Raw genomic sequence first — 20,337 nt, 5'->3', positions numbered from 1 at the left:
TAAGTTGCTCAGATTTGGACAAAACTCAGAAACAAAGTTGAGGAATATGGGTATGAATACTGGTAACTTGGGAAACTTTAGGTCAGTCATTAGATATGGAGAAAGCTCAGAAACAAAGTTGAGAAAAATCTGCATGGAAACTGGTGGTGTCTCACAAAATTTTGAGTCAACTTCAACATTAAGAGGAAATTTAGAAACAAAATTGAGCAGTACTGATGTAGATATTAGTAGCTCAAGAAACATTGAATCAATCCCTAAACTTGGAGAAAGTTTAGAAGCAGATTTGACCAGTATGCATATGATGGGCTCACATGACTTTGAATCAGTCATTAAATTTGGAGTAAGTTCGGAAACAAAGTTGAGCAGTATAAGTACGGGAATTGCAGGCAGACCAAATATGATGACAACTCCCACATTAAGAGAAAACTCAGAAGCAAAATTGACCAGTATGAGTTTGGGTACTGATGGCTCACCAAACTTTGAATCAGCTCCTAAATTAGAAGAAAGCTCAGAAACAAAATTGAACAGTTTAAAAATGAATGAGAAAACTTCTGAGTTAAGGGATAACTCAGAAACAGAATTGAGCAATGTTAATTTGTGTACTGGTAACTCAGAAAGCTTTCAGTCAATTATTAGATTTGGAGAAAGCTCCAAAACAATGTTAAGCAATATTGGCATGGATACTAGTGACTCAGTAAACTTTGGGTCAACCCTTAACCTAGGAGAAAAGTCAACAATAAAGTTGATCAGTACTTCTATGGGTAGTGGTTTCTCAGGAAATTTCGAATCCACTCCTAAATTAAAAGAAGACTCTGAAACAAAATTGAGCAGTCTTAATAAGAATTCTGGTGGCTCACTAAACTTTGGATCAACCCTCAAACTAGAAGAAAGTTCAGAAATAAATTTTAGCAGTCTGGACACAGACCCTAGTAACTTAGTAAATTTTGAATCAGTAATCAGACTAGGAGAAAGCTCAGGAAAAAAGTTGACTTGTATAAATGTAAGCACTAATACTGCCTTAAAATGTCAGTTAACACCTACATTAGGAACAAATTCAGAAACAGAATTGAGTGGTACCAGTAAGAGAACTATTAGCCTACAAAAATTTGAGTCAGTCATCAGATTTGGAGATAGCTCAGAAACAGAATTGAGCAGTATTCCTAAAAGTACTTGTGACTCTCTAAAAGTTTTATCAGTCATCAAATTTGGACAAAGCTTAGATACACAATTGAGTAGGATATCTATGGACTCTGGTAGCTCATTAAACTTTGAAGCAACCCCCAACCTGGTAGAAAAAACAGAAACAAATCTGAGCAAATTGTGTATGGACACCAGTAGCACTGGAAAGGCTGAGTCAGTCATCAAATTAGGAGAAAGTTTAGAAACAAAGTTGAACCATATGAGTATAGTACCTGATGGCTCCTTGAACATTGAGTCAACCCCCAAATTAGGAGAAAACTCAGAAACAAATTTGTTCCGCATGGGTACTGTTATTAGTGGCCCACCAAACTTTGAATCAGCTCCCATACTAGGAAAAGAGTCAAAAATGGGGTTATTAAATATAGGTATGGGCACTGGTAGCCCACTAAACTTCGAGTCAACTCCCAGACCAGGAGCAAATTCAGAAATGAAGTTAACCAGTAGGGTTGTGGGGATTGGTAGCTCACATAACTTTGGGTCTTCACCCAAACTAGGAGAAAACTTGAAAACCAAGTTGAGTTATATGGGTATGGATACTGGCAGCTCACTAAACTTTAAGTTGGCTCCAAAATTAGGAGTAAATTCAGAAACAAAATTTGTCAGGATGGATATAGGGACTGGTAGTTCATTCAACTTTCAATCGACTCCTAAATTAGGAAAAAGCACTGGTACAAAGTTGAGAAGTATGGATACGAGTATTGGTGGCTTTCTAAAATTTAAGTCAACTCCTAAACTAGGAGCGAAGTCAGAATTGTGCCACATCCGTATGAGGACTGGTCACTCAGTAAAATTTCAGTCAGCTCCTAAAAGAGAAAGCTCAAACTCAAAGTTGATCAGTATGGGGTTGGAGACAAATGGCTCAGTGAACTTAGAATCAACTTCCAGACTAGGAGAAAATCTAGAATCATTGTTGAGCCATATGTCTACTGGAACTGATGGCTCGTTACATATTGAGTCAATTCCTCAGTTAGGAACAAACTCAGAAGCACGATTTAGCAGTTTTGGAATGGGGACTGGTGGCTCAATAAAGTTTGAGTCAACCCCCAAATTAAAAGGAGAGACAGAGACAAAATTGAGTCATATGGGGATTGGTCACTCACTAAAATTTAAGTCAACTCTCACTTGTGGGGAAAATTCAGAGATAAAGTTGAGCAGTATGGATATGGGGACTTTTCGCTCAGTAAACTTTGAATCACCTCCCAAACTAGGAAACTCAGAAACAAAATTGATCAATGTAAGCATGCAGACTTTTGATTCTGTAAATTTTGAGTCAACTCCCACACCAGGAGGAAATTTAGAAACAATATCTAACCATGTGGATGTGGGAACACATAGCTCAGTAAACCTCGAGTCAACTTCCAAACTAGAAGCAAACTCAGAAACAAGATTATTCAGTATAGCTATGGGGACTGGTTACTCAGAAAACTCTAAATCAACTCCAAAATTAGGAGAAAACTCAAAGGAAAACTTAATCCAATGGAGTAGTGGTTCACTTAACTTTCCATCTACTCCCAAACTAGGAACAAACTCAGAAACACAGTTTTCTAGCATAGCTATGGAGATTGGTAATTCAGTAAACTTGGAATCAACTCCCAAATTAAGAACAAATTCTGATTCAACGTTTACCAGTTTTGGTGTTGGGGCTGGTGGCTCACTAAAATTTCAGTCAGCTCCCAAAGAAGAAGAAAACACAGAAAAAAAATTTACTAGTGTTGGTATAGGGCCTGGTAGTTCGTTAAAATTTGAGTTGATCCCCAAATTAAAAGCAAGGTCAAGAATAAAAATGAGACGTACAGGTATGGGGTTTTATCGCTCACTTAAGTTTGCTTCTACTTCCAAACTAAGAAGAAATTCAAAACCAAGGATGATTAGCATTGGTACTCAGGCTGGTGACTCATTCAACTTTGATTCTTCTCCCAAAGTAGGGGAAAACTTAGAAACAAAGTTGATTGGTTTGACTTTGGGGACTGGTGACCAAGTAAGCTTTGAATCAATTCCCAGACTAGGAGAAAATTCAGATGCCAGGTTAATTGGTGCAGGAACTGATAGTTCCCCAGATTTTAATTCAGCTCCTGAATTCGGGAAATGTTCAGAAACAAGGTTCAGAAACAAATCCATAAGTATGGATTTGGGGACTAGTGGCTCAACAGACTTTGAGTCAACTCCAGAACTAGGAGCAAGATCAGAGCCAGAGTTGATCAATATAGATTTGGGGACTAGTGACTCCATAAAAAATTTGTCCAATCCCAAACTAAGAGGAAACTCAGAAACAAAGATGACTAGCATTGATATGGGGACTGATGGCTCAATAAACTTTGAGTCAGCTACCAAATTACCAGAAAAGGTTTATGAGAAACATAGTTTGTCAGAAACTAAGTTTTTTGGTAGGCATGTAGATACTAGTGGCTCATTCAACTTTGAGTCAACTTCCAAAGTAGAAAAAAATTTAGAAACTAATATGAGTTCTATTTTAATGGGAAGCTATCACTCCTCAATTTTTGAGTCAACAACTCCCATATCCAGGACAAACTCAAAATCGGTGTTTACTGGTATGGATTTGAGGACTGGTACCTCACTAAACTTTGATAAATCCCCTCTCAAACAAGAAAATAAAAGAAAGTTCATTGTTACTAGTGAAGGAACTAGTGGATCATTAACTGTTGAACCAGCTCCCAACCAAGGAGAAAATTCAGAAACAAGATATGTTGGTATGAACATGGGCCCAGTTGAGTCAACTCCCAAAGTAGGAGAAAATTTAGAAACAAAGTTGGTGAGTATGGGTAGCTCAGTGAACTTTGACTCAACTCTTAAACCAGGAGAAAACTCACAGAGAAGGTTTGTCATTATGAGTATAGGGACTAGGGGTCCACTAAATGTTGATTCACCTCCCAGATTAGGGGAAAATTCAGAAACAAGTTTAATTAATGTGGGTATAGAAACTGATGGCTCTTCAAACTTTGAGTCAACTTCCAAAGTAGAGGAAGGCTCAGAAACAGAATTAATGAGCATGGGTTTGGGAAATAGTGGCTCAGTAAAATTTGAGTCAAATAAATTAGGGAAAATTTCAGAAACAAAATTGATTGATATGGATTTGGGTGCTGGTAGCTCACTAAATCTTGAGTCAATTTCTAAAGAAGAAAATTCAGAATCACAGTTAGACGGTATGACTATGGTAACTGATAGTTTACTAAACTTTGAGACCGTTCCCAAACTGGAAGAAAACTCAGAAAAAAGGTTTGTGATTACAAGTATAGGGACTAGTGACTCAAACTTTGATTCAACTTCCAAAATAGAAAATTCAGAAACAGGATTAGTTGGCTCATGGAGCGTTGAGTCAGGGGGAAACTCAGAAACAAAGTTGATCAGAATGGGTTTGGGTACTGTTAGCTCAGTAATCTTTGAGTCAAATCCCAAATTAGAAAAAGACTCAGAAACAAAGTTGGTCAATATGAGTTTGGGAACTAATAGCTCAGCAAACTTTGAATCAGTGCCCAAAATAGAAAAAAATTTAGAAACAATGTTGAATTCATCAAACCTCAAGTCAAGTCCCATACCTAGAGCAAACTCTGAAACAATGTTGACTGGTATTGCAGAGGATACTGGTAGTTCACTATGCTTTGAGTCAATTCCCAAAGTAGGAAAAGACTTAGAAACAATATTCAGCCGTATCCTTACTGCGTCTAGAAGCTCACCAAACATTGAACCAAGTCTCATACCTAAATCAGACTCAGTAACACTGGAGACTGTTAGGTCACTAAATTTTGAATCAATTCAAAACCATAGAGAAAATTCAGAATCAGAGTTAGTCATTGGGAGTGTAGCAACTGTTGACTCATCAAACTGTAAGTTATCTCCAGAAGAGAAGGAAACAGAGTTGATCAGTATGAATTTGGGGACTGGTAGCTCATTATTCTTTGAGTCACATCCTCAGTTAGATAAAGACTCAGAAGCAAAATTGGTCAATGTGGGTTTGAGGACTGGTAGCCCAGGAAGCTTTGAGTCAGTGCACAAAGTAGAAAAAAACTTAGAGATTATGTTTAAATCATCAAAACTTGAATCAAGTCCTGTACTAAGAGCAGATGCCAAAAAATTGTTGACTGACATTGGAGTGGGTGCTTTTAATTCATTAAACTTTGAGTCAATTACCAAACAAGAAAATTCAGAATCACAGTTAATCAATACTGGTATGGCAGTTGATGACTCATTTAACTTTGAACCCACTTCCAATATAAAAGAAAACTCAGAAAGAAGTTTGATAAATGTGGATATAGGAATTGAGGACTTATTAAAATTTCAGTCAACATCTAATGTAGAAGAAAATTCAGAAAAAGAGTTTATTAATAAGAGTATGGGAATTGATGGCTCACTCAACTTTGAAAACCCTCCCAGATTTGGAGAAAACTTAAAGAATATGACAAGCTGTATTGTTATGGGGACTAGTGATTCAATAAACCATGGGTCACCTTCTAAACTTGGAGCAAATTCAAAACTAAATTTGACTAATATAGGTATGGAGATTGATAGCTCACCAAATTTTGAATCGGCTCCCAAACTAGGAGAAAACTCAGAAACCAAGTTGACCAATGTAGATATAGGGACTGATGGTTCACTAAACTTTGAGTCAGCTGACATTTTAGGAGAAAATTCAGAAGCAGTATTCAGCATTATGGATATGGGAAATGATGATTTACTAAACTTTGAGTTAACTTCCAAATTAGGAGAAAACTCAGAAATAAAATCAAGCAGTATGCCTGTGGGTACTGATGGCTTTTGCAATTTTGAGTCAACCCCCAAATTAGGAGAAAATTCACCAACAGTGTTGACTAGTATGAATATAGAGAATGATGACTTACTAAACTTTGAATCAACTGCCAAATTAGGAGAAAACTCAGAACCATTGTTATCCATTATGGATATAGAGAATGGATATGGCTCGTTTAACTTTGAGTCAGCTGCCAAATTAGGAGAAAATTTAGAAACAAATTTGATTAAAATGGATATGGGGACTGCTGGCTCACCTAATTTTAAATCAACTACCAAATTAGGAGAAAATTCAGAAATAGCATTGATCTGTATGGATTTGGGTACTGATGATCCACTAATTGAGTCAACTCCTAAACTAGGAGAAAACTCAGAAATAAAGGTGAGCAGTATGGGTATGGGGACTGATGACTCATTAAATTATGAGTCAATTCCTAATCTAAGGGAAAACTCAGAAACAGTGGTGAGCAGTGTGGGTATGGGGACTGTTGGCTCACTAAATTTTTATTCAACTCCCAAAGTAGGAGAAAACTTAGAAACAAAATTGAGCATTATGTGTATGGGTACTGGTGGCTCACTAAACTTTGAGTCCACCCCCATATTAGGAGAAAACTCAGAAACAAAGTTGAGCAGTATTGGTACAGTTCCTGTTAACGAAGTCGTTGAAGACGTCATTCTGCCCAATATACAGTCCAGCCAAGAGGAGGAGAGTTCCTTTTTAAATATATCTGCCATTTTGGATGAAAGTACAACAGATTCTGACATGAGTTTCGATTGTGATGCCCCATTTCAATCAGTAGCTGGCCAGCATTCATTATCTGTGAAAGAAATAGATCTTTTGACTGAGGTGCATGTTGACCTGGAAGATGAGAACTATCAATCTCGTTTGAGCTCTGTTCTCAAAGTGAGTTCCATAGAGGACACACAGCAAGCAAATGTGAATACAGTGGAACATTGCGATGAGCCAGTGCTTCCTGCACTTCCTCATGTGCCTCCTTCCTTTGTGGGAAAAACCTGGACTCAGATAATGTATGAAGATGACTTAAAAATCGAAGCTATGGTGCGTGAATTCCGGGAAGGCCGGAATTTCCGTTGTTACTTTAATGATGAGCCTGAGCCTAAGAAAACCAGCAAAAATAAGCAGAAAGCTAGAAAATCCTCTAATGTACTGCGAGAATTTAATGATACTTCAAGTGTTTGTAGTTTTGGCAACTTTTCTGAGGCCTCAGATACGCTATGCAATGCACCACCAGCTAAGAGGCCTAGGAGGCGAACATGGCGCATGGCTTCTCGATGCCAAGTTGTTAAAGTCAGCCATGGGACTCAGACAAGTGTGATAGACTATTCAATATTTGGAAGACACACATTCACTGAGGAAGAGTTATACGACAATGAGACAGGTATTTGGTTGGAGAATGATAGGACACCAAATATGAGTACCAGATTCTGTACACTTAAACTTCCTGAATCATATAGCAAAATTTTGAGTCCTGTGCAACCTGAAACAGTAGTTTATGTTCTTTCTTGCCCAGAAACTAGTCAGAATAAAGCAATTCTTGATGAAATTAAAATGAGAAGAAATCTCAGTTCCATAGATAATGATTCTATAAAATATAGATACAAACAGTGTTCATTTAAATATTATGATTCAATGACTAATCGAGTCCTGAAAACAATTCCTACTGATGAATCGGAAGAAAAGGATAAAAAACCTGCCCACGTGAGACAACTGTTTAAAAGTCTCAACTTAAATGTTAAGTTGAACAAAGATCTTGCTTCTCAGAAAAAATGTTTATCAGCTAGCCAGTCTTCTGATTTATTAGAACTTGAAAGCTGTGCTTCAGACCCAGATAAAAGAGATGATTCAACGTCAAGTCAGAAGTTGGATGGTTCTTCCCTTTCCTCAATTGAAGGAGATGATTTAACATCAAATCAAAAGCTGGATGCACCTTGCTTTTCCTCAGCTAAAGGAGATAATTTAACATCAAGTCAAATGCTGGATGGACCTTGCTTTTCCTCAGCTAAAGGAGATAATTTAACATCAAGTCAAATGCTGGATGGACCTTGCTTTTCCTCAGCTAAAGGAGATAATTTAACATCAAGTCAAATGCTGGATGAAGCTTCCCCTTCCTCAGAGAATTGTGAAATTTCCATTGATAGTCCTGCAGATAAATCTTATCAGCTGTCAGTAATCTCACCCAATGACACTATTCATGTTCAAAAAGAAAATTATTCCAGATCAGCCTCATGTAAGCAAAGGGTTGCAAAAATGCCTGTTAAGTCTATCAGAAATGAGTTATTAATGAAGAAGAATCCAAAGAGAATCTGGAAAAGGAAGGAGGCAAATATTAAGGACTCACTTTTTTCCAAAAAGACTTCTGGACCTATGGTTCTTCATCATGGAATTGCTAGAGTAAGAATTAAGAACACTTCAGGAAAACAAATATCCTGCATTAGAAGCAGAAAGAATGAGATTATAAGAAAATATATATCACCTCTGCTCTCTAAATATTCTGCTGTTTTGGGTTGTGGACATTTAGCTAGAAAAACTGTTGTGGGAAACTACCTGAGGACGCAAAAACTTGATTTTAAAATGCTAAAGAAGAGGAAAAGACCCAGGAAAATGTTTTTGAATTCCACAGTCACATCAGGTGCTACTGAAACAACAGAGAGAGCCTCAGCAGAGTCTATTCTGGAGCAATCAGAGTGGACTTCTTCCAAAGTTACAAGGTGGGAGGTGAGTGATGATGAGAGACTACTTAGCACAGAAAAACAGCCTTCTAGTACTGCTACACTACCTGCTTTATCTTGTCCTACTGGGACACCGTTATTTAACACAGAAATCCTTTCCTTGCCATCAACCAGTGGCAAATGAACGAGAAAATGAACTAAAGATTTTTGTGCTGTCTAGTTGAGGATTCAAAACCCTCAGCTTAAATATATTTTAAATTAATAAGCTAATAACTCAGTTCACATGGCTGGGATGTGGGCACAGTACACATTGCACTGTTTTGCTATAAATGTTTTTTCAGAAGTTTTGTATTTGTTTGAATTTAGCACTTAGGGCCTTATTTTTAGACTTAAATGCACTTGTTGTCCACCCTTTTCTGCAGAAAAACTGTGATCTTGTATAATATTATAATTTAGTATAAAATATTAAAATTGGCCCCCAGTTTGATGCTCTCCCTCTCAGTCTTTGTGATTGTACCTCTCGTATCCTCAGATTGTAATAAATTGTCAAAATGACACCCAGGAAATACAGTAAAACAAACGCGGTCATATTTTTAATGACAAATTGGTGGTTGTATGCACATATATTATGTGTTTTAGGACTGCTTTGGGAGCAGTGTCAGTACAGTATGAGACTAGCAAATGAAAATGAAATACAGTTCAATCATAAGACTGGAAGGGACCATGAGATGAAAAATTGAGACTCCTTTACCTTGTTGGTAGAGTCTCTACTAAAGTATTTGGCAAATGAGAACTAACCTTGTTTATGAAGACTTTTATGGAAAGAAGTTCCAAAACCTCTCAGTTAACAAAAAATTGTCTTATCAGTTCTTTCAGTCATAGTCCCTCATGCTCCAGTTTCATTTGAACCAAATAAAAACAAACCAACAACAACCACCACTTAAAAAATGCCCAAATCCTTTTGACTTTACAGTAAGTAACAATCTAGGTTTGTGGGTGAGAGGAAAATCTCTTAAGTTTCTTTTGCTTCTGTTTCTTTTATTTTTTTTCCCTGCACATTAGAAATTGCATTTGATTTTTTTAAAAAACCCCAAAACTAAAACCCCTAGAGAGCATATAATTAAAATATAAAGATTCAGGCTATCTTATGATCTTATATTATCCAGACACAGAGATAGGGATAGAGACTGAGTTTATTGATGTTGGGGACTCCATGATCAGAAAACTCTTTTAAGCAGTCAGATTGGTGCATTCTATATAAAAGTCTTACAGAAAAGTGCCTAGAGCACTCAAAGGTTAAGTTATTTACCTAAACTCACATAGCCTGTATGTGTCAGAAGTGGGACTTGATCCCAGGTATTTCAGAAGATCTAATATTGACAATGCTGAAGGCTTTTTTGTAGTTTTATAAACACTCACCTACATTTTTTCATTATTGATATTCCATAAAATAAGTTTCTGCCTCCACAGACAAGCAAAAAGAAATGTAATGGCTTATAGTTTGAGATAACCACAGTGACTAAAAATATATCTTTATTTAGTAAACAATGTGGCCTGATGAATTTATTTTCCTGATATAAGAAAAACCCAAATCTAATGTAGGGCCCTTTTAAAATAACACTACTATTAGGGAATAGTTCATTTTGTTAGGGTAACTTATAGTATACTTTTAATGTATGCAGCTGTGTTTCAAAGAATATGATCTTAGTAACAATGGAATAATACTATATAGTTCAAATCTTACATTGAATCAGAAATAAAACCTAAAAAAAAGTAATATTTAAAAAATAACACTCAAGTAAATGGCAAAACATGTTTTAATTTCTTTGCCCCAAATGTCATGATCCTGTAATGGCCTATGAAACTTTGGTCTCAGAAGAAAAGCATATCCTTTTACACAGATGGGAGGTAAAGAAATTATTGGTATATAAAAACACTCCTGCTAGAGGATGGAGTGGGGGTCTCTGATACATACACATTATTCCATTAAGTACTCTTAATAGTAATTTTGCATGTTTTTATTAAAAAGAATATATATGAAAGCACTTTGAAAATAAATGTGCTACATAAATGCAAGATATTATTATTAGAGCCATTATGAGTGAAAATTTCTTATAATTTAGAAATGACCAAAATTTTAAAATTTGCAAATAACTTAAAAAAGGATAGAAGTACATTCTAAATCTAAGTTTAGCAAGGAGTCTTGTGGTTAAGACTAAAACTATTGAAAATAAGTTATGATACAATATTGATTTATTTTTTTGATATTAAAATTCTGTTAATGTTTTAGTAATAACTTCCATTTATATAGTGTGCCGTTACAAAGCACTTTACATACATTATAAAGTGTTTTAAAATATAATTTAAAAATTAATATCATGTGGAAATTTACTGCTAGCAGGATTTTGTATGATACAAGCAATGCCTTTTCTGCCAAAAAATTTTCTTGCCCATTTTGCAGGTTACACATTGAATCATGGTAGAGAATGTGTAGTTATTTTGTATGTTTTATTGAGAATACATGAAAACTTTTAATAGCAAAAATGTGAGTGCCACTATTATGAATAATATTTGTCATGAATGACTTTGTCCCTGACCCACGATAGAGCTTTCTGTTGTTAATTGATAAGATACACAAAAGTGGACCATGTGATGTGAAAAATTGTTTTGCATTTGTGCATTTAAGTCCTTAATGTAAATAGGGCTTATAATCAGGGTAAAACTTTTTTTTTATGAAGATCAACTATATTTAAGTAAACATTGAAATAATTATATATTTTCTTTTAAAATCAGTATAAAGACTAACTGTACTATTTTTTTAAAGAAAGACATTTGAAGGGTAAGTCGTGGTAAATTTTTGTTTTCAAAGATGTGCAGATAACAAAATTTATTGTGTGTTGAACTTTGCCTATATTTTTTGTATATGTTAGAAAACCTTTTCTGGGACTGCTCAAGAAATCTGAGAATTTTGATAACCAAAGTACATTTTAAAGTTGGTTTGACAGTAAAGGAGCCAGTAATTAAAAACAAACAAACAAACAAAAAACAACCTTAGGAAATATGGTGAGTTGTGAATATTGATGAAGATATGAAAAATTAAAAAGTAATAGAGTATTCTTGCTCTAGTCAAATCACCCCAAGTAAATTTAGTAATTTATAATATTTCACTTCATTTATCCATAATAAATGGCTCATTGTAACAATGATTGGTTTCACAATTCAAAATATTCTGCATTGTGGTATTGTTGGGCCTGGTGCCATGTGGGGTATTAAAATTGTCATTGTCATTTGACATTGATTCACACTAAAATGCAATGCCTTTGGACCCAACAAGTCATTTTTAGAACTAAAGGGTTTTTAGGGGCCTAAAGTTTCTTAAAGTAAACAGTTTCTATTCCTGCTTACATAAGAAAAACGGGAAAAATAGATCACAATCCATTCAAAAAAAGACTTAAAAATTGGAAAATATCCAATATAAATGTTTTGGGAATTTGGTACTAAAATGCAATTTAAGAAAATAGGGATGATAGTATTAGATAATACTTCATCTAGATATTAGAATAATAGCATATTTATGAAGCTGTGCCTTGAAATATTCATGTATCCATCTGTATATAGTATATATATAAGTATATGTATGTGTGTATGTAAATATGTTCGTGTATATACATTTTATTTATATATATATGTATATCTAAAGATATAAATGTTATGTGTATAAAGTAGACTTCATTCACAAGTATTTTCTTGCGTTTGAGATATACACATACAAACAAACACATCTGTGGTCTAATTTTTAATTTTGTTAGTATAAACATTTTCTTCTGTTTATTATTGTTAAGTATAGTTTGTCCATAGTCATTTCATTGTAGTTTCCTCATATCTGACATCTAGTCATTTTTGTTGTTCATTTTCAGCTCAAAAAGATAAAGAACTGTGAAATGATGGAATTTTAGCACTGGAATTATTCTTAGCTTCTCATCTTAGAAAAGAGAATACTCCTTGTTCAAAGTCCCGTAGGATCTCTGTGGCAGAACTAGTTCTAGGACTCCTTGCTCTAGGTCTTATTTTGTAGAAGGCAGCAGCAGTAATAGAGTGATGGGAGTCTGACAGATATGGTACTCAATAAATTTTCTGAGGACTTCAAAGCACTTTTAGTTTTTTAACTTTTTAACTTTTAAATTTTTGAAAAAAAGTTCATTAAACATTACTTACATAATCTTATGGAATGAGAAGGGGCCATAAAAAGAGAGCTAAATTTCAAGTCAAAGGACGTGGGTTTGAAATGTAAGCTCTGCTGCTTTCCTTCATTGTGACCTTGAGCAAATTACTTAAGCTTTCAGGATTCTTTTATGTCTAAAATGAGGGTGATGGAGTAGATAATTTCCAAGCTTTCAACCTGTGACCCTATTAGTCTAAATATTTGTGATTTCTTGTTTCTTTTCATTAATTGTAGTCATAGAATGATAGTTCTAGAACTATAAGGGATTTTTAAAAGTCTTTATCTTACATAACCTCTTCAATTATAGTTGAGGAAATGGTCTTGGGGAAAGTTTAATGATTTGTTCAGAGTCATACAGCTAGCTAAACCCTACTTTTCTTGGCTACAGCTGGATAGAAATTCAGAGCCACCTAGTCCAACTCCATTTTATAGATGATGAAACGGAAGTAGAGTTGATAAGAAACTAATTTGTGAGGATTACATATTCAGAAATTTAACATGGTTGCTTAAAATAGAATTTGGTTTTCTCTTCCCTTTCCCCCTTCATGCTTCCATGATTTTTCCTTCGATTTTTCTTTTTTCCCTTTTCAGTAGCATTCCTTTCTTCACAATTTTATTTCTGATTTTGTATTATGGAACAAAACCCTTCAGTCCCTCCTGGAATCCATTTTGTGCCCTCTGTTGCTTTGTCAAAAATGGCCTGATAAAATTACTAAGATAAATTCATCAAACATACCTACCATTTATCTGAAAGTGCTTAGAGAATAAAAGGGGGAGAGTTGTGGAAATTGCAAGTCTTTTCAGAAAATTTTCAAATATAGAACATTTTTATCAAAAAATAAAGAACAAAAATGCACACGATTCTGAAGATAAGATGTTAAAATTTCTATACAAAATGCTCTCGAACTTATTGTGGTGTCGTATAATTTAAAATTTCCTTTTCCATGAATGTATTTAGTAGGTAGTTTATAAATTATGAGAATTACTTTTGTGTCTTATGGAACCAACCTAATTCATTAGTCACATATATCTAAAACAACTACCTTTTGTTTCTTTCTTTGAATTTCTTTTTTCCTACTCCTTTATTTTTCATTTTTGTCTTAAAATTCTTAATGATTTATATTCAGTTTATTCCTCTAAGTTTATTAATTTTTCTGGTCTCTTTAAAAGAGAGCTTTTCTCTTCTTGGATTTTTTTCTCTTCCCCATATTTCTTGATATTTTATTTTCAAAACTCTTGTTTCCTCTATGCATTTCAAAACTGATTTCTAGCTCAGAAAAAAATCGTTCAGTTAACACTATCTGGCATTTCCCTTATTTGAAGGCTTCATGAATGCTACCTTTATAAGTTTTACTTCAAATAAATTTTTAAAAAATCTGTCCTTTGGAGGGTTATTGATTTCTCACCCTCAATTTCTAAATTCACTTAACTATACTGGCTTCTGTTTTACAAATTTAAGATTGTTGAGGACAAGCACCAAATATGTCCTGGAATGTGCACTTGTGCCTCTCATATGACAAATAGTTCATCAATAAAAATTTGTTGGTTTGGTTTAAATTCTGGAAATTTTATTTTGTATTTGAAAGTACCCAAAAATTGGAACAGAATTTTTTCCTAGAAAAAATTGCCCAAATGGCACTACATTAACTTAAAAGAATATGTTAAGTTTGCAATTTAGAAAGATCTTCCTACCACTGACTGCCACAACTAAGGAAAGAAGAAATGAGAAGACAGTTTCAGCAGACATGGGATTTTTCCACTAGATTAGCTAAGTATTTATCAGTGAGCATACCCAGAAATTGAGGTTTTCGAACCTGCAGTGTTTTAAAGCTGTGAATCAGTATATCCTAACCAAATCTATTGAGAAAAAAAATCACAAATTTTCATTTAACAATAAAAGACTGGATTTTGGATGTTTGTATTTCCTTTATTCTTAAAGTACTATTTCATGTTACTAACCATGTGATTTATGAGGCCAAAAGTTTTCAGTCTTTAAAAGAAAATTTATTTTCTTTTACCTTAGGCAAATTGTAGACTCTTAGCATGTTCATACTATTGTATAAATTATTTGACTTCACTTCATAATCATACAATAAATCTGAATGTGCTTTGGAACACATTTCAAAATGTAATGTAATGGTCAGAAATGATACCAACTTACTAAAAATGGGCCTATAAATAACCACAGCCATGAAAAGTCAGCTGCCTTTTTATTTTTAGAAGTAGACTTCTTTGCCTTGCGGGAGGGAGGGGGGGGGGGGGAACCACAACGCAATATTTTTTACTTTTGACACTGTACACATAGTAACTATGCTAAGGCAGCTATCTCTAAGGTTAGTAAATGAGTATGTTTAGTAATTTTTAAGATGTTTGAAGAAACTGGCATCCAAAAGGAATGAGAAAGTGCTAAAGCTGCTCAGATTCACTTTGTTTTAAGGGATACTGCCCCAACCTTCATGATCAGCCTTAGAGGTCAAATGAATACCTTCATACCTTTAACATATGAAATGTAACATTTCTTGTAGAAAAATAATGACCTATTTAATTATAGATTTCCTCTGCTTTCCAGAGGCATGTGAAGACTAAAGGAAAATGATTTTTAAAAGTTAATTGAAGTACCTTATATCAGATTATCAAGATTAATATGATTATATTGTGTTGTTTTATTATCAATGATAGACAATTTCTTGTGATACCTTCATCTGTCTGTCTGGTTCATTTCTGTTGAGTTTATTTATATTACATTTATATTTCTGTCAGAATTCTGTTTTATCAGTAGCTGACTTTGCAAATTATATACTGATCATGATCATTTAACCAGAAACCACACTGCATTCTAGGATGAAAGCCCAGAGCACATCATCCAACAAAAAATATAGAGACACTTTTAGGTTGGTGAAAAGAATCAAGGAGTGCATAAGAATCAAATGGAATTGAATAAGAAAACATTAGAGTTCAGAGACCCTGACTTGCAGGAGTACCATCAGGACCACTATGTGGGTAAGTCTAGATTTTAAACATTTCCTAAAAAAAGATGGCACCTGTAGCTTAGTATTTTCAGAGCTGTCACACTTTTAGTCAGAAACATCTCACCTATTGACTCGGAAATGAAAATTTTATTGTTATGTACTATTTTTCAAATAATTTGCAAGACAGTATCAAAAGACATAGATATCTAGCTTCTGCTTTTTTTCCCCAAAAGACCAATCTTATGTCACTTTTTAAAATATTCATTTATTCATTGTTGCTATTCTAAATTCTTAGATCCTTTTGCTTCCTATGGCTGATTTTCTGTTCTTTATTTTCTAAGATCACTGGGGCATCTAGAAAATTACTGACTGAGTTTTATCTAGTTGGATACTGTACCAGTTCGTCCATTGCCCTGGGAGAATGTATTTCTTAATTGAGAAGAATTTCCTCACATAAACTGATTTTATTTTCATGATCTTAAATAAGCTATAGTAGTAGTATTCTGATTGGTAGAATAAATATGTAGTGACTCAAAACCAGATCTAGGCCCTCTATTACCCCTAAGCCCTAGGCTCATATATTAACCTGCAGTTCAATATCCAATTTATCCCTTTTCCAGTCCTCATAAAGTTGTATCACTAGGTCCAGTCCTGTCATTCTCATTCATGTAGTGTTTCATTATCCATTGCTATTAGGATGAAATAAAAACTTTTCTGTTTGGTATTTCAAATCTTTTACAAACAAAAAAAAAGCAAGCTTTCGCTTATCCTTCTAGGATGATTACACATTACTTCCTCTCAGGAACCCCTATCCTTCCATCAGAATAGCCTAATGCTATTTATCTATAGTCTATCTCTCACTTTCATAACAGCACAAGTCTTCGTCTGTGCCTCAAGGCTCTGTGTTTTTGAGCTACTTTCAGGGCTCAAGATAATTTTCTTGATTACACCATTAATTATTCCCATTATTATGCCATTAATCATGGCAATCAGCCAAAATACTATATTTACTTATATTTAAATGTGTCTCCTCAAAAAGAATGTAAGCTCCTTTAGAGCTAGGGTTATTTTACTTTTGTATGTTTATTCTCCACTGCCTGGCATATTGTAGGCATTTAGTTATTGTTGAGAGTTATTTTTGTACATCCTGTTAAAATGAGCCTTATGTATAAGAAACATGAGTCTGATTTTACAGAGGTGTTACTTAATTGCTTAAAGTATTATTTACTTAAAATTTTGGGATTTTTTGTTTGTTTTTAGTCATTTCTCTATTGAATGATTTATATTAAACATTATCCAAGAATACTAAAAAAACAAAAAGTTTTTGAGGGAGTGCTAGTATTTAGGTAGAGACTAGATTATTATCAAAGGTAAAAGAAAGCATTCCTCAATTTGTGGGAGTGTTAAATTAGATGAACTTTATGGGCTTTTCAAAATTTACCTGTTTGAAATCTAGAAATTAAAATTTAAAACATGGCTGTTTTTGCAAAAATACCATTGTAGATCAAAAGACAAAATGAAAAATAATCCTTATTCTGAAAGATCTTATATTCTTTTCCTGGGGAATACACCACATACAACTAGTAAACAAAACATAATTCTACCTTGGGAAGGGCACTAGGAAATGGTAACTGAGCTAAGCTTTGAAAGAAGCTAAGGATTCTAGGAAGCCAAATTTAAAAAGGAAATACCTTTCAGTCATAGTGAAAAATGGCTGTTTGTGTAAAGGTATGGAGGTAGTAGATGAGAATGCCAAAGAGGAAAAATGCTGAATTTTAATTTAGAATTTTTGGGTTCATGCATTTTTGCAAATACCAGCTCTTTGAAAAGGAGAAATAATACTTGGAGTATAATAGATAACTATAACTAGGACATGGGTATATTAATATAAATAAATGAAATTAATTAACCCCCCCCCCCCAAAAAAAAAAAAAAAAAAGGAAGGTTGCTAAGTGATGGTCAGAAAGAGAGTTAAATACCATCAAGGGTATTGATCACTGGAGATTTGATGTCTTCTGGGAGAAGCTAAGTTTCTTTGTGTGCTAGCAATTAGGAGGTATGTCCCTTAAGGTAAAGGAAAGTAGAGGATAATACTGGAATTCTGATGGAGACTTGACCAGGGTAGGACTGAGGTGGGTGGGTGGTAGAACTTGAGGTAGTAGCAGAAGATAGGTTTTATCTAGGCAGACGGGAGTTTAGGTGCCTGGAGAATGTTAAAAGAACTACAGAGTAGTTCAGTTATGGACTAAGAACCACCATTCAACTTTATTCATATCCTGAAAGGAAACAGTGCTCTATAATGATGTGTTTTCTGTTGGAATCTTTACAAACTGTTAAGTCATTAGAGTTGAGAGAGACAATAATTATCTAATTTAGCATGGTTCAGTATCACTGATCTGATCTTACAAGGACATGTTTTGGGCCAGAACCTGAAACAAGGTACTAAGTAGAACTAATTGATACAATGCTTTGTATTCACACCAGTACTCATTGGAGTTTACAAGTATGGGAGAGTCATAAAGGTTTTCAGATTTGGTTCTGTCACCTACTACCTACTTGACCTTGGAAAAATCATTTTAACTCAATAATTTCTTCAAATGAGGTAATTGAATAGATGACCTCTGATATTCTTCCTACCTCTCAATGTATCCTCCCCGTTTTTTAACAATTCTGTAATAAGGAGAATGGTATTAATTTTGTTACTCTCAGATGCCAGGATTAAAAGGAGATCTGGCAAGTAAAAACCTAGTGATCGGGCCCCTGGGGTTCTGACTGAACTCATGTTTAAATTGCAGGGGTCCTCACACTTTTTGAATAGGGGGCCAGTTCACTGTCCCTCAGACTGTTGGAGGGCCGGACTATAGTAAAAACAATAACTTTGTTTTGTGGGCCTTTAAATAAACTTCATAGCCCTGGGTGAGGGGCATAAACTTCCTCGGTTGCCGCATCCGACTCATGGGCTATGGTTTGAGGACCCCTATTCTAGGACCTTTGCCTTGGAAGAGATGTTTCATGTGGAACATTTACTTGACTTCTGGTCAGACCCAGTGCCTGACGACCTACATCTAGATTAAAGTGTTGGTGTCAGATGCTGGAGGGTACCTGGTGTTTAGCTCCTTTATGGTTATACAGAGCTGAGAAATTTTGCTTGGCTTACATGATTTAGTGAAACAGAAAATTAGTGGCTTTCAAAACCCATCACAGGTCATTGGGTGAAAAGGAAGTATTATCCACTATTTTTGTGGTGATACAGGGTAGGGTAAATGCAGCTTCAGGAAAGTCTAGAGCAAGATCCCTAAAAGAAGTGGAATTGGTTACTTCTCTTATAATTTTAGACCCTAATTGGGTAAGGAAGAATAGATGATGAGATCTTGGGTATTCCTAGAGAGCTTAATCTGCTTTGGCACTTAGTGGTAATGGAAGGTTGGTTTGTGCAGATATGTCTAAACAGAGAGAAGGTTCTAGGACAGGGAGACCTGCAAACTCTGCTTCTGGGTGGTATTGGTATAGGATCCTTGAGGATGGAGGCCTCTGACTTCCTGGTAATATGCAAGATTATAGTCATTTCATTGTTTCAGTATAAAGACTTTGGGACTGTAGATTCCGGAGAGAAGTCACATTCAAATAATGTTCCAGAGTGAGCAAGGGATGAGACATATATTTTTACTGCTCATGAAGGAAGATCAGCTCTGGCTTTTGGCAAGGGTCAACTATGTTGTTCTACATTTTGCTAAATCAGTAATTAAAATCTCTATGAAATCATCATAGGATAAGCCTGCCCACAAATAGCACTCTTCTGGGAAGCCCTGTGGTTCATCTGCATTTACTCATTCATTTTGTGTAAACACAAACTGGCAGGCCTTATGAAGCTTGACGCCTTGAAATAGGGGCTTAATAATGGATTGTGTCAGTTACCTGAGTAACAATTAAATTTTGAGGCTTATCAGTTAGGCTACCAAGTGATGATTTTTAGCCACATCAATTCATGAATACTACCTATTGATATGGAAGGATTTCCATGTGCACTTAAAGCAGAGTGCACCACTTAGCCTTTAGATCACATAAACCTGTTCTGTTTCTAGCACCAGAGTGAGTCCCAGGTAAACTTAAAAACTAGTGTTTTCTGGGTACAGCAGATATGTTGGTCAACTTTGTTCCATGTTGGGAAGTGGTGAGAAAGCAAGTTAAAGACATAGAAGTTAACACTTGCTAGAGGGCCTAAAATACTAGATAAAGGCATTTGAATTTGATCCAGTGGGTAAAATGAAACCAAATTGCTCTCAAACAATGAAGTGACATAAAGGCAACAGTTTTTGAAGTAGACTGATCTGAAAAAAGTATGTAAGCGTTGATTTATGTAGAGGAAACTACCAGTAGGTCATATTTATACCATACTGGGTAGGGTTAAAGCATGGGACAGAGGAAGAGGAAGGAATAAGAGTCCCATACTTTCTAGAACCTATAGAGCAAGGGAGATTCAAACATTTTTATTAC

At 34.9% G+C, this 20,337-nt stretch overlaps 1 protein-coding gene across 6 annotated transcripts in view; it reads left to right on the top strand.

The window, feature by feature from the left end:
* The window catches only part of ZDBF2 (zinc finger DBF-type containing 2), a 128,031-nt gene that overhangs the window by 61,438 nt on the left and 46,256 nt on the right, over positions 1–20,337 (top strand). For 3 of the 6 annotated variants that reach the window (XM_051983701.1, XM_051983699.1, XM_051983700.1), the window contains exon 13: positions 1,452–14,431. In XM_051983701.1, coding sequence (XP_051839661.1) covers positions 1,452–8,836 — 7,385 coding nt within the window. In that variant the 3' untranslated portion in view covers positions 8,837–14,431. Of the gene's footprint in view, positions 1–1,451; positions 14,432–15,714; positions 15,875–20,337 lie in introns of those variants that run through there. The other 3 variants (XM_051983703.1, XM_051983702.1, XR_007951693.1) reach the window with 2 other exon arrangements.

Source organism: Antechinus flavipes, chromosome 3 (assembly GCF_016432865.1).
Source record: "Antechinus flavipes isolate AdamAnt ecotype Samford, QLD, Australia chromosome 3, AdamAnt_v2, whole genome shotgun sequence".
Taxonomy (NCBI): Eukaryota; Metazoa; Chordata; class Mammalia; order Dasyuromorphia; family Dasyuridae; genus Antechinus; species Antechinus flavipes.
Note: the sequence above shows the minus strand (reverse complement) of the source record. Positions and strands in the feature narration are given on the sequence as shown.